The sequence below is a fragment of the Mastigoproctus giganteus genome, chromosome 14, assembly GCF_048544385.1.
Source record: "Mastigoproctus giganteus isolate SK-2022 chromosome 14, ASM4854438v1, whole genome shotgun sequence".
NCBI lineage: Eukaryota > Metazoa > Arthropoda > Arachnida > Uropygi > Thelyphonidae > Mastigoproctus > Mastigoproctus giganteus.
Genome location: NC_143588.1, coordinates 69,857,427 through 69,872,118, shown reverse-complemented (window position 1 = coordinate 69,872,118; position 14,692 = coordinate 69,857,427). Strand labels below are relative to the sequence as shown.

The window sequence follows — 14,692 nt, the reverse complement described above, 5'->3', positions numbered from 1 at the left end:
AAAATAATTAATAAATTATGAAAAGTTGTAGAACAATGTAAACAACTATATTTTGTAGAAAAATATGCATGCAATCATGTCATTTGGACATTTTTTTAATGAAATTCGTTATTTAGCTAAATAGTTAGTGACTTTTGGGACACCCTGTATATTAATATTTTTTTTCATGATTGTTATTTTTGTAACTGTTTCGATAATGAATAATCACTTGGATCAGAAACACGGAATATTTGAATGTTTTTATTTCTTAGTTCAGTTTCCCTTTTTCTTTTTTCAATTCTCCTTTTTTGGAAACTCGTTAACACTCTGTCAGTAATACTTCGCTTTACAACACTCTCTGAAATTCGTGCGCAGTCACTTTTCTCAGAAACACTGACTCCTTTTTCACACAAATTCCAGGAGGTGACTCCTTTCAGATGACGTTCTGTTCATTTGAAACATGGCAAGAACTAAATTTAGGTACTTTATTAGTGTCATAGAATTTGAAACTTCGCAATAATAACTCCAATCATAATTCTCTAATTGTAACTGTTCGTTTATACATAAGTACCGAGTGTCTTAATGAGCAAATAGAATTCATTCGCTGTTGACATGCTAATGAAGAGAATGTTAGATGCAAACCGTCCTCGTTCCTGTTGGAAAACGTGCAGTTTTCGAATGAGAAAGATGGGCTACGTTCGTTGAAGATATTAACTTGACTTTAAAAGGAACACCATCAAAATACTCCTTAATTTCGCAGAAGTTTCGTGTTTATTGAATAACCTTCAGCCATGCTTAGAGATTGGATCAATTTAAACAGTCCCTTTTTGGATACTGTTCACTATCAGAAAAATACTTGTCATTAGCAACATAAACAAATTGAAATTGAGAAAGGATGGTTGTAGAAATATCTATTTAGCAATCCCTAGAAGTTTCCTGTCGATTATATCTTTAATAGAAAGTTGGACTGGAGAAAATTGTAGTTTTAGAGAAAGGAAGTCAAAGAGTTCCAAGTGTTTGGTGGAACCGACAGATCGATAGAGACAACAGATGAATCTGACAGAATGGAGTAGGCAGACTTTAAGCCAGAGAAGATCGAAATTACTATGTATTTCACAGGGAATATCAGAGCGGGCAGAAGTACCTCTTTGAAGCGAATAATTAGAACTGAAATGCAATTATCGGTTGAGTTAAGCAATAATCGGGACTGTGTTAGAAAAAGTAAATGAGGCTTGGCAGACTGGAAGTGGAAATGAGACCTATATTTTTGAAATGAAGGAGGAAGTGTTTGGGAGCTTTAGATCACTTCGCAGATAAGTTTGTTCCATTAGTTTGACTATTCATGATGTATTCGGTAGGAAAGAAAAGGTGAAGGAGGGACATGTTATATGAAATAACGAAATTTTGGACATGGCATCATCACAGCAAGTTTATACACTAGCTGATTCTGAAAGCCTTCTAGAGAGAGTTACCAACGGTTTTCCGGTGGACGATCCAGAGAGGATACAGCTGTATCCTCGCAATGTAAGGAAGATTGGATCTCGCCCTGATGCGCATCATGAACTAAAAAGTCATAAAAAACATACATGATTAATGGACACAACAACAGGAGCTTTATGGTGTTTTTTTAAAAGCTTCATTACTCACCTAATACAATAATATTTTGTTGAATATCCAAGAGAAGATGTAACGGCTATATAAAGTCTGAGCAGGGAGGATCCAAAATTTTCGTTTCTTTGATTTTCTTGCAGATCCTTTACAGTCTCTCTTCAGCATATAACAAGAGACAACCATCGTGTTGACATTCCACCTCCCCCTGGTACTTCATCTCCATGTCTTTAATGTCCTGGTGAAGTCTCTCACCATACATTTTCTTCACTAACACTTTAGATTTTCTGGGAAGAAGTTGATGAGGGAGTGTACCTTGATACTCATGTTGATTCTTGTAGTCTGGATCCTTGTTGTTCTCTGAGTATCTTGGTCACCGAGTTTCACTCCAAAATAAGCATTACACATTTTTTAAAACTTCTGTAATGTCTTGTCTTTGCTCGAGAACTACATAACTTCCACAAATATAAAAAAATAACTTCGGATTGTTCAAACACTTACATGAAGACATTTTACTCACTTTTCAGCACAAGCCTGAACTCAAACCTCAAAAATAAACTGAGCTCACACTGATAAATGCTGCCGCATGGAGCTCTTCAAGGTTAAGAAACAAATGACTGAGAGCAGTGTGAAGATTTAGTTTACAAATTACTCCTAACTTAATACATTCAATAATACAACTTATGACATCAACTTAAGTGATATGAAAAAACGAATAACATTTCTGAAATCAGCGTAAAAAAACTGAATTAAAAACAGCTATTAGCTTACAAACATCGCAAACCAGTCAGAGTGGTGTTACTTACAGGCTAATAATTTAATTTGCAGAATGACAGCGCCATCGTACAACTACTCAAGTTTCAGCAAACTGCCGGTGGGAGAGTAGTCCAAGAATAAGCTGAAAAATCTAACATTCGTGGTAGTTGCAAAGTAGACTTACGTTATGTGCTGTGCGAACTTGTTTGTGAGCTGCATATAATTCTGCACTCATATTTGTCTTTAGGAACCATACAAAAATGTGAAATTTCTTTCTCATAAGATACTTGAACTATCTTTTCCTTTAATCTCTTTTCGCGAGCTGCAGAAATAATAATGCAGCTTAAACTACTTTCAAACAGATGTCCTCTCCAAATGGTTATTTGTTTAAAGGATGAGGATGCTATTGCAGCCTGTTTAAGGACTAGCTGGCGCCTTAGTGATTAGTGCAATACCAGGGCAACTTGCTGAAAACGCAAGAACGTTGTGCAGTCAGAATGAAGCATTGCATTATTTACACAGTTTAAATCCTTTTTTTTTACCGTTATTTCCTTTGCGACACTGCAAGATTCGTAATTAGAAAAAATTGGCCCAGGTAAGCCAGATCATTGCTTGCCTTTACACACACAAAAAAAAAAAAAAAATCATTAGGAAAGCATTCAGTTACTTATATAATTCGAATAACTAATATGTAAAAAAAACTTTAAGTAGCTTGGTCTTTTATGATAATTTTTATAAAACAATATGGATAATGAAATTTATCTTTAAGTTTTTTAATTAAATATTAAAATCTATTAAGCTTTTATTACTTTAAACGAAAATTAATTCAGACATTACTTTGTGGAAGAGATAAAACAGTGAACTAAAAATGCTTTCCTTCAGAGAACTACTCTTAATAGTCATAATTCAGCATGATAGTTAATTTGAGTAAGATGTAATCGTACTGTATATTAATTACAATTGTTATTTATTCTCAGTGTTTGTAACAGTTTTTATCCTAATTATAGACATTGTTTTGAATTAATACACATAAAAATATTAAAATTAAACATTATCTGCAATGTTCCCTAACTGTTAAATTTTGGCAGTTCCAATGGAAAATATCGCCAAATTAATTACAAATTATGAGTCAGGTGTTCCATCATTTAATATAAAAAATAATAAAGTAATTACTGTTTACAAATATTGAGCACTAATTTATATTGGAATTGTAAAAATTATTTTGCGATACTGATGATAACATATGGCATAAGCTTGGGTTTAAAACGGCTGTACAGGGCCAGAGTGTTTAGTACAAATACTTAGAGCAGCCAATAGGCCATTTTTTAACTTGGCTTTTTGACATTAATAAAATTCATTTTTGGTTCTTAAATTTAGAGGAATAAAAAGTAATATTTGATTGCAATGTGCCATCACTCGCAATTTAATCGATCAAAATGAAGCGATAAAGAAATTGAATTATTTTCACTTTAGTACTCCAAGAATGGAAGGACCTATTTTATCCACTAGCATTTTTTTTTTTTTTCTTTTAACGCGCGGCTACCTTGAGCTGTTGGTGAGACTGCTGACCCCCAACACTTGACAGAGCTTGAGAGGTCAAAAAAAATAAACGCCAAATCAGCAGTGTTGAAACTAAAAAAGAAATGCAATTTTTTGGAAGCCATTTTTCAGCTGCATAGCCTAATGGCATGTTTCTTTAAGGATATTTCTGACAGCTTCACTTTTACACACCACCAGGCTTCGAAAGATAATCAATGTACAATCTTTGGAAGCCTCTTTCTTACTGGCTCGTTTGCACCACTCACAGATTGTTTTTTATTTAGAAACTCTAAAGAAGAGGGCATCCATTTTACGCCTCATGCCTTAATCATACCCTCCCGGAACAAATAACGTCATTTGAGCCTTTCAGTACACACAGACAAAATATACTCATTAACCTAAGCAGGATCACTCCAAAAATCTACAGGGGCACCTATCAATGGAACTTCACGCGACTACTGACAAATGTGAAATACTTTAATTAAAGCGAGAGCATACGGGGCCACGGTAGCCTTGAGGCAACGTAGCCGGCTTGCTGAATAGCTGATCAAGGTTCGATTCCAGCACTACCTTCATGGGAATTTTCCCAGAGGCATTCAGCATTGAGTTTGGCGGTCTCAAACCGTGGTCGTGAGGTTTTTCACCGGGATTGACTCCGGTTTTCCCCTCACAACAGACAAACCGCCCTTCGCGACGAGGGGTACACGAAAATTTCATAGGGCTAGGGACGCGTGTAGAGATAAACTCCGCAGCGTTTTCGCTGCGGACTTTCCTCTTGAGGGAAGGGGATTAGTGGGGCAGCCGCGCCACCATCATAAGGTGGGTTGCGGGCAGTCTATTTAACAGACACGTTCTGCATTGCATGCACTAATTTCAGCTGAAAAATCCATCGATTGAAATGCGAATAATTATGCTGTTCAACAAACATTTTGTAGCAGGGTTTGCAACTGCTGCAAAATAAATTTATTACAAAAAAAAAAAAAGTAGTTAATGTGCGCAGGACATTTCATTTCAGGCGCGTTAGCAAAAAGCACTATTTATGCTCGAACAGAGAAAACTTCCTTTTTGCGCATGTCAGTAAGCATAATATCCAGCGCTTCAGCATGGATATTCCAATAAAAAAAAAATAATTGCTGGAATTCTATTGGTGTGATTTTAATGAAACATAGGAAGGGTCCACAAATCTTCCTTACAAAGCGAAATATAAAATTTCGCTTAAAATCCGCCCACTGGGAAGAGTTATTACATGCGGACGGACGGACAGACAGACAGGCAGCGAAATAATAATTGCAGCATTTCTATTAGTCCGATTTTAATGATATTTAGAATGCTAAACAAATCTTTCTAAAAGGTCCAAATAAAAATTTAATAAAAATCCATCCTCAGTGTCGAGTTGTAACGTTCTAGCGTTGGTGTGGGGGGGGACAGGCGTGGTGAAGTCAATATCATTCTTAAAAATGTATTGAGTATTATTATTAGCCATATAGTGCAAGGAAGACAGGCTTCAGCTGCACCAACAATATATATATTTCCTCCTTGAGTAAGTAACTATCTAGTTGACCTTTTAATTTCTTCAAACTGTTAGCCTCAACTACCTGCAGAGGCAATTTGTTCCAGATCTTTCGGGCAGTCCCAATATGTTCCAGCTTGTAGAGCAACCTCTCATAAGGGAGAAGTTACTGTGTAATCTTGCTAAAATCGAAATAAATTATTTCGAAAATGTTTCCTACATCCACCTCACGACTAACTGTCAAAATAGCTTAACAGGTTAGTAAAACATGATTTTCCCTTAACAAAACCATGCCGCGTGTCCTTTAGAATGACATCTCTATCTAAATGTCCACGGCTTGCTCTCTTAATACAATATCCCTAGTTCCCTAATCTTTTCTGAGACTTCCCCCATACACAGTACACAAGGGGCAGATCTGATTCATTTTCTTCTTTGTATTCACATACCCGAAAAACACCTTGTCCCTATTCTTTGCAAAGTTAATAAGATTAGTATAGAATGAGTGAAGATAGAACAAAATGAAGTGAATGGTAATACTCCTTACATTATATACACTCATTGATCACTGAATTATGAACACCTATCTAATACCAAATTACCACAGCTCTAGTGTACAAAGCCTTTTTATACTGCGAGCCATGCGCCATAATTCAATGATCACTGAGTGTATATATCTTGCGGAAGTTGTTGGCGCATTTCTTTTTTGTAATACAAAGGCAGACTTGTAGTGTGTCTTATTAATAATCTAAAAAAAAAAAAAAAACAATTTAGGAAGGTCTAAGTTCGTTAAGGATTCTTCCCTTCTGTTTGTTATTCAGTCCGAGTTCTCTAGGGTTTCAATAATAAAATGTTTTTATACTCCTTTGTTTAATGCGCAGTTGTGTATGAAATTTAAGTGAACAACCCCCGGGTTTCAACTCAGGAATTATAGACGAAGGAAGTCCCCTAGGAGGAGTAAATGAGTTTGTTGTGGGTAATGGAAGTTGAAACGTCCTTCTTGGAATAATATTTTATTTTTAATGGGGAAAATATAATTTAAACCGTTGGAGTGTTGTACGTGCGAAATTACAACTTTTGCCTTAAGCAGAAACAAAAAAAAATTAAAATAAATAAGAAAGAAAGAAAAAGAAAAAAAAAGAATACCGGGGAGGTTTGAATAAATGTGTTTTATACCACTTACATGAACAAAAGAATATATCTGGAGATACATTAACACAAAAAATTAAAATCTATTTAAAAAAACCAAAAAAAAAAAAAAAAACAATTCAATTGCAAAAGGGTTTTTTTTTTTTTATGTTAGCTTTAAAAGGTTATTCACAAATTTCATTTTAAAAGCAGATGGAGGACGTAAAAAGAATCTAAAATTCTCTCATTGTATTTATTTTATATAAAATAACTATTATATACAAAATAATTAATAATTTATAAAATTTAAATAGAGTATTAGCAGTTTATTAATATAATCTGCTGCATTGTGATCATATACCTTTTCTTTTCCTACAGGCGTGCCCACAGTAGTTTCTTGCGAAGTCTACATACGTAGCATTGGTTCCATCAATCCTGCCACCATGGTAAGCAGATTATTTCAGATTGATTATCAATAACATCATAAAAATCTGGAGGGATGCTTTGCCGTATAGTAAACGACAAAGAATCCCGTGAAAAGGTTGCTATGGAAACGAGTACACAGCCACCATAACAACGAACCAAACTTGTTTTTCAGGACTACGAGGTGGATTTGTACCTCCGTCAAAGCTGGCACGACGAACGCTTAAAGAAATCAACGCTGTCCCGACCTCTTGACCTCAACGACCCGAAATTAGTTCAAAGGATCTGGAAACCGGAAGTGTTTTTCGCCAACGCTAAGCACGCTGAATTCCAATATGTCACCGTTCCTAATGTACTAGTAAGGATTAACCCATCAGGAGAAATCTTGTACATGTTGAGGTAAGACAATCAGGAATTCAAATGATCAATACGTAATCAATCAAATCAATAAACTACGTAGTCTGCTACAAGGGCCCATTCTCTGTTTTTGTTTTCTTTCACTCAGGTTGAAGCTACGATTTTCTTGCATGATGGATCTCTACAGATACCCCATGGATTCTCAAGTATGCACAATAGAGCTGGCATCTTGTAAGTATACCATTGGTCTTTTCGTACACAATTGTCATAGCAACCACCTGCCATAATAATCTATTATATGCATATATGCATAAAAAAGCTGGTTGTCATGCCGACCGTTGTCATCTTTGAACTGTCGCGTGAATCGATTGTAACAAGTGGTTGTCATGGAAACCGTTAGCACCTTGAGTAATGTTTTCTTCTTGTCGAAGATAACTGATTAAATCTCTTTTTTTTTGAAGACTTCAATTAGGACCGGAACCATTTCTTTCTTATCTCTTATAATTCTTAATAAATGTCGTCGACAAGATGAAGACCAACTCTTTAATTCGAACCAATCTTCTCACTTCGGTTATCTTTGTTTGCTATGAAGGATTAACCCTTAGAGATAAGATATTACTTATCTTTAAGGCTCTTAGATGGTTGCGCGCAAGAGCCCAAAACTGAAGGAGATAATTAATGGTCCTCACAGTAATTTGATTTTAACGGTGGTCACATGGAACCTCCGATTAATATTCGAGAGAGCTGCTCATTGCACATTCATTAGTAGACTAGAATTCCTCTAAATGTCCTTGAAGTATGAAAGGATAAATCGTTACGACAGCTCCCAGCCAGGGGGTTGTTCGGATACGAGATGATTTGAGTGCGTCTGTGTTTCTGGTTCCATTTAAATTCCAATATGTCTGGATAAAATTCGTCTCTTCAAAATATTAAGATTAGATCAGAGTAGAGTAGAATATCTTATCCTAATACCAAGATTTTAATCTAATAGTTCGTCCTAATACATCTATTCAATTAGAATTTCCTTATGCTACGATTATGCTCTAATCCTTTCACCATCATTAAATCCACGTATTAGAACTGTTCGTCTGTTAGAATCCATGTATTAGGACTGCCCATTTATTAGCTAAATTTGAATTTTAAATTAGCAGAGTAATTTACTGAGTGTGATTTAATTAATAATTTTTGTAGTGTAGCAACAGGAAAATGCTTTATATTTTCTACTTTTTTTTCCTCTTTTAGTTTCAAAAACCATTGATGAACTTCACTTAAAATGGACTGATGTTCAACCAGTAATGCTCTATGAAAATCTCAAACTTCCTCAGTTTGAGATTGAAAAGGTCAATACATCGCTCTGCAGAGAAAAATTCCATATAGGTAAGTGATAAAAAAAAAAAACTTTAGAATGTACCCTTCCATTTCTTTTTATATTCATTCAATCTACAAATACATTAGAATAATCACAATCCCCGACGGAATCTAAGCCTAAAGGTTAGGCTTAGCTATCGTCTAATTTTTTAGGCGGTAGCTAAGCTTAATCCTACGTAATCTTTAGGCTTAGCTAAGCCTAAAGAATTAGATAGCTTCAATTTTTTTTTTCCCTTTGAGAAAATTTCGGAATATTACAAAAAAACGAATTTTTAATCTTAAGATGGAAAGATTGCGTATAGGAAAAGAACTACCATTAATTTGTACGCGTTAATACAATATTAAGAAGTTTTAATTCTTTTCTTTTTTTAGGCGAGTACAGTTGTTTGACAGCGGAGATTTACCTTCGACGTTCGGTGGGTTATCATCTAGTTCAGTCTTATCTTCCGACTATTCTAATTGTAGTAATCTCTTGGGTGTCCTTCTGGCTAGACGTCAATGCTATTCCTGCAAGAATTACCCTCGGAGTTACTACACTACTGACGATATCTTCGAAGGGGGCAGGAATACAAAGCAATCTGCCTCCAGTCTCTTACGTGAAGGCCATGGATGTATGGATGGGAGCCTGCACAACCTTTGTATTCGCAGCGCTGCTGGAGTTCACTTTGGTCAACTACCTGTGGAGGAAGAAGACAGAAGATCCTTCGGCCAAAACTGGCCCCTCACTTAAATCAGTAAGTATGTTTGCGCTTTGGAAGTTGAGAGACTGCGGCATCATTAATGACGCAATCTATGTTTTATACAGTCCTCTTAATATCCGGGCACACTTCCATGGATGGGGAAACAGGTCCTATGCATGCAACACGTCACAGAACCTGCTATAAATATGCACACTGGGCTGTGGGCATGCAAGATGACACATTCAACCGAATTGATCACCTCAACAAATGCTAGACGCCGATGAACATGGTGTAAGGAGCACGAATCTTGGACTGTAGAGCAGTGGAAAACAGTCCTATAGACAGATGAGTCGAGGTTCGCACTCTACCAGTCTGATGGCCGTTCCTGGGTGTGGTGAATGCTAGGGGAACAGTTCCTTCCTGATCGTATCCTCCCAACAATGAAGTTTGGTGGAGGCAGTGTCATGGGGGCTCCTTTCATGGTTTGGCTTGGGCCCATTAGTCATTATCGACAAAACCATGAATGCTGTGCAATACCAGGACAGCCTGGACAATTATGCACTTCCAACATTATGGCAGTACTTCGGGGAAGGCCTATATCAGCAAGACAACGCGCCATTCCATACTGCTCGGGTCGTAGCAGAGTGGTTTGAGGACTTGGGTATGGAAAAGTTGGATTGGCCAGCCCAGAGTGCAGATCTAAACCCTCTCGAGCATCTCTGGGATGTATTGGATCGTCGAGTGCGTGCACTTCGAGCTCGTCCAAAGAACAAGGCCGAGTGGAGGAACATCACTTGACATTTATAAAAAGCTGGTTGAGAGTCTGCAGCGAAGATTGAAGGCCGTAATAAAAGTCAGAGGTTTCAGCACAAAATATTAAATGACACAATAAAAGCTCCTTTTTTGTCTAAAGGCAGGTGTCCGGATATTAATGGTAGGGCAGTGTATATGATACAGTGATTGCGTCATCCAGAATTTTTAGCTGGAAATGAAGCTATTTGCTGTTTCTTTTTTTTATTAATCTCTTTACGATGATGGATTGAAGGCATTTTAACAAATAACTGAAAAGTAGACCTTGCAAAGAGCGATAATTAACAGCAGGGCTTCAAGAGACTAAGTGAAAATCAATAATACTTCTGCATTCCTTATAATAAACACAAGTCGCTGTATTGGAAACAGCAACCACATTGCAGGGGCAATTTGCCCTTTGCGATCTTGAAAATGGTTAAGAGATGGGCCAAGGTTACCGACCTAAGAGAAAATGGCTAAAATATTTGTAAAATCTTTTAAATAACTTCTTTAAAACAAAAAAAGGAATCTTTGCTTCTATCACTCTGCATCAAAATAGCAATATTTACGTTATTAAACAAAGAGATGGATTAAACAAACATTTTATAAATAATAGAGTCGCGTCTTCATCACTTCTATTGTTTTTGATGACAGTAAGTGCTGGAAAAATATTTACTCGCGAATATATATCTACAAGACCCCAAAAAAAAGTTTCCTCTCTAAGATAAAGCTCGACTGTGCGTGTGTACCTTGTACAGGGAAGTTGATTGTAAAGTGAGTTTGCTAAGGTAAGCTTTATTATAGCGTGAAAAGTCATAAAAGGGAATTATTCTTCTAAAATGGTGAAGCTAAGAAGTAGCGCTTTTCTAGACTTGGTAATTAAACTTAGGGTTTCCCCACACACACTTTTAATATGAATATTCATTGTAATGGAGGACATGGCTGAAATATATGCGTAATTATCGGGCTGCAGGGAGAAATGTAGGAGACAAAGAGATGTATAATCTACATCAACCGAGTTGTATTGTTAAAGAGAACACTGGAGAGAAGTCTGAACCTTTCTGTTGCTATGGTTACGCGATTCTCTTAAAAAAAAGTGTGCTGCTTTAGCGAACTGTGCGCAATTCTTATAAACTTTGTCGAAATAAATACAAAATTGTTCCACTAATCTTACGCAGTGGTTAAAAGCACTCTTGTGTATTCCCCTTAACCCCCCCCTCCCCTTGTCTTTTGTACGGCCCTGAAAAGAAAACTCAGAAAAGTTTTACCTTTTGGGAAGTAGTGAAGCGCATCTGTGAATGAACATCTGCACTTAGGGATCCGGGGGGAGAGGAGGGGGGGGGTTGCCCACATGTTGCCCGTACACTTATAACTGTATCCACTGTTGCTTCATCATTAACAGGCGAGAAAATTAATTAATTTACCCAACTTGAAATATTAATTGGGCCTGATTCAATTAACCTCAAGAACTGGCCACGCAAATTTAGGGTTTTCCATTTAAATGAATTCAGTCGGCTAATCGCTTTTATTAGCGTGAAATTAAAACAATACCCGCAACTTTCTTACTATTTATCTATCTAATAACACGTAGGTCCATCCACCTATGGCCACACAGTGCCACCTGGCGTGAAAAAAAAACATACGCATGGATTTCCATATGTATGTGTACAGTAGGGACAAAAATAAAGTACTAAACATCGCTCTGCTTATTTTGATCTCATTTAAGGCTGTAAATTTGATTATTCTCGTTTAGCTTAGGTTAATTCTTTCATTGTTTATTGTGTATTATGGATGCAAACCCCCCTTAGGTTATTTTTCATCACATATTCATAAAGCGTGAAATATTTTGCTGTCAGAAACGACTTCCATCGATTCCAAAGATGTTACCTTTTCCAATACGCAAGCTTCGATTTAATAAGATGGAAAAGTCACGTATTTATGTACGTTCAATATAATATCTTTCCATATCTCCAACAATCTCATAAGATTTTTTTTTTTTACTTAACAGCCTTCTGTTGATACCGAAAAGGGAGAACTAGTGACTGCATCGCCTCCAGCTACAAAGACTCAAATCAACACAAAGATACAAGCGAAACGCATTGATCAGCTATGCCGCATCGTATTCCCTGCTCTCTTCTTTCTCTTTAACCTCGTTTATTGGCTCTACTTCATGACTTAGTCTGAAAAATAAGGTCAAGAAAAAACCCGGTGTAAAGTACAATTGTGTTGTAGAAACAGTGACGTAAGCATCACGTGATCATATAGTGACGTAAGCATCACGTGATCATATACGTATTGTAACTTCAGTATGATCAAAACTATTTTATTTTCATTAAAAGTTGCTTTCCTTGGTAAAAACTAAATAAAACAGATTGTAATGTGTAATATATCGAAATCTTAATTAAAACAATTAGTGATTCGTTCATTAGTCTGTAGATAAAATAGATGAGATGGTTTGTGTATTAAAATCCTCAATATTCATCGATATTTGCATGTTAGGTAGTTGAACAAATACCGAGAAAGTTTATATTTATTTTAAAATAATATTCTATGTAAATTATATTGATTATCAAGAGATATAACTACTATTTAGAATTGAATTTTATATTTGTATTTGTGATCGTTAAAGAGATATGAAAAGAATAATTAAATTTTTAATAAATTTTAATTTTTATTTAAAAAAAATAGATTCAGATTATAAAATACTGTGATAGTGTTTATTTATAGAAAAAAATAGAAAAAAGGGTTTTGTACAGAAGGCTTTCAGGGTGTTTATGGGCCAATATCTTAAAGATGGTGGGGTTATTATTGTAAATAAGAATTTCCTTGAATATTTACAGAGAAGAATTGATGAAAGATGTTTATTTAAATATTATTCGGGTTCTCGATGTAATTAGTTTATAAATAAAGAATGTTAAACTTGAGATGTTGTGAATGTTTTAATTATGGATATTTAATGTGGTTTGGAGTTTTCTTAAACATCTGTCGTTCTTGAAATCCATATATTAATACCTTCGTATCATTATTCGGAATTTTATCATCGATCAGAAGAATTTTTTCCCTCTTAGAAGACTAATGGTATGATCTATCAAAATAAAGGCAGATTCAGTTGAAAAAATCAAAAAGGTCTTCTTTTCAACGCCTTTCATTTGATTGATTATTTTATTTATTAATGTGATCGTTTGAAACACATTAAGGAAAACTCAAATCCTTTTAAACAATCACTAGGTGTCATTAAGGAAAAGGAGCTTAATTTTTCTCTTTAAAGATTTTATTTTTCCACCATTGGGTTTTTCTTAGTGTTGACATTTAAAATATTTACCGAAATAAATCAGTGGTAGCATTCGTAACAGTTATACGCTAACTTTTGATAAACCAGTGTATATTTAAGAGTTTAATATAGACATTTAATATAACCGGGTATAGAAAAATGTTCCTTTGATAACGGAATGAACTTGATTTAAGAAACGATTTAAAGTTTGTTTCAAGAAAAAGATTGGGAGAAAAGAACTGAGTTCTTAATCAAAAGAAAAGCTGGTAGAGAAGTAAAGAAAAAGAATCGAAATCCTGTGAAGCATCAAGTTTGATTTAATAATAAAAAAAAATAAAAAAATACGCGACTTTCCTTTTGAAGTTTTTTCATATACGTAAGAAGACCAACTTTCTGTTATTCCCGAAGACTTTTCAGATCATTACTTCATAGAAACTGAAGGTACGTTTTTCAGCATTTGATACAATTTTTAATCCTAATAGGGACCTCTAAAATAACACAAAAGCACAGACGTGCTTGTGATTTAGATTATATTACATTTCTCTTGGTTAGGAGAGGAGAATGAAGGATACAATATGTTTCCTAGCGCATCCTAGGCTTACTCTTTTGGATTTAGATCAGAAAAATTGCAGTTTAATCCATATATATCCTTAGGTATGAGAACAATGGGTCATATAACTCCAAATAAATTAAAATAATCACAATTTTATAGTTGCTATTAACAAGTCCATCTACGGACTCCTTCAAATGAAGAGCAACATTCATTCGTCGAATTTTCCATCAGAAAGAAAATAAACACAAACTGTCATATCGTATATTAATATCAGCATTTTTCAAATAAGAAAATTGATTAGGAGGAAGATGTGAGATTAAATGAAGCTTCGGGAAGTCAGTTATACTGGAAGCTTCTAAAGTGGGGAAGAGAGAGGGAGTGTTTAGTTCCGAAGAGGAAATTAACCTCAGCAGTGTCACTCTTCGATGGAGTTGACCCCATCTGTACTTCAGTCTTGGAAAGTGAGTTTAATTTTGAAATTGGACTGTCGAGACAGATAAAAACAGAGAAAGATCAAACCTTTAGTAACGGTAGATGCTAAAATAAACAACTTTTGCCATCTTTAAGAGCGAAGAGGCAATTTTATTAAATGGTACCGATCGGGTTGATAAAAGCCTGTCCTTCAGAGATAAGAAAAACAAAAAGTTGAACTTAAAGAAAATATTAAAGTTTAGTTCGAGAGGTTTCTTGAATTTTGTTGATGGAATTGGACCACAGTTTTATTATTTGTGCAG

General features: G+C 35.3%; 1 protein-coding gene across 1 annotated transcript in view; it reads left to right on the top strand.

Annotated features, from left to right (window-relative positions):
- LOC150075214 (glycine receptor subunit alpha-2-like) overlaps nt 1–12,370 on the top strand; it is a 47,715-nt gene extending 35,345 nt beyond the window's left edge. Inside the window, exons 3-8 of the mRNA XM_090389227.1 lie at nt 6,896–6,963; nt 7,116–7,339; nt 7,446–7,528; nt 8,540–8,674; nt 9,038–9,399; nt 12,143–12,370. Of these exons, the coding sequence (XP_090245353.1) occupies nt 6,896–6,963; nt 7,116–7,339; nt 7,446–7,528; nt 8,540–8,674; nt 9,038–9,399; nt 12,143–12,313 (1,043 nt within the window). The 3' untranslated portion in view covers nt 12,314–12,370. The remainder of the gene's footprint in view (nt 1–6,895; nt 6,964–7,115; nt 7,340–7,445; nt 7,529–8,539; nt 8,675–9,037; nt 9,400–12,142) is intronic.
- The last annotated feature ends 2,322 nt before the right edge of the window (nt 12,371–14,692 follow it).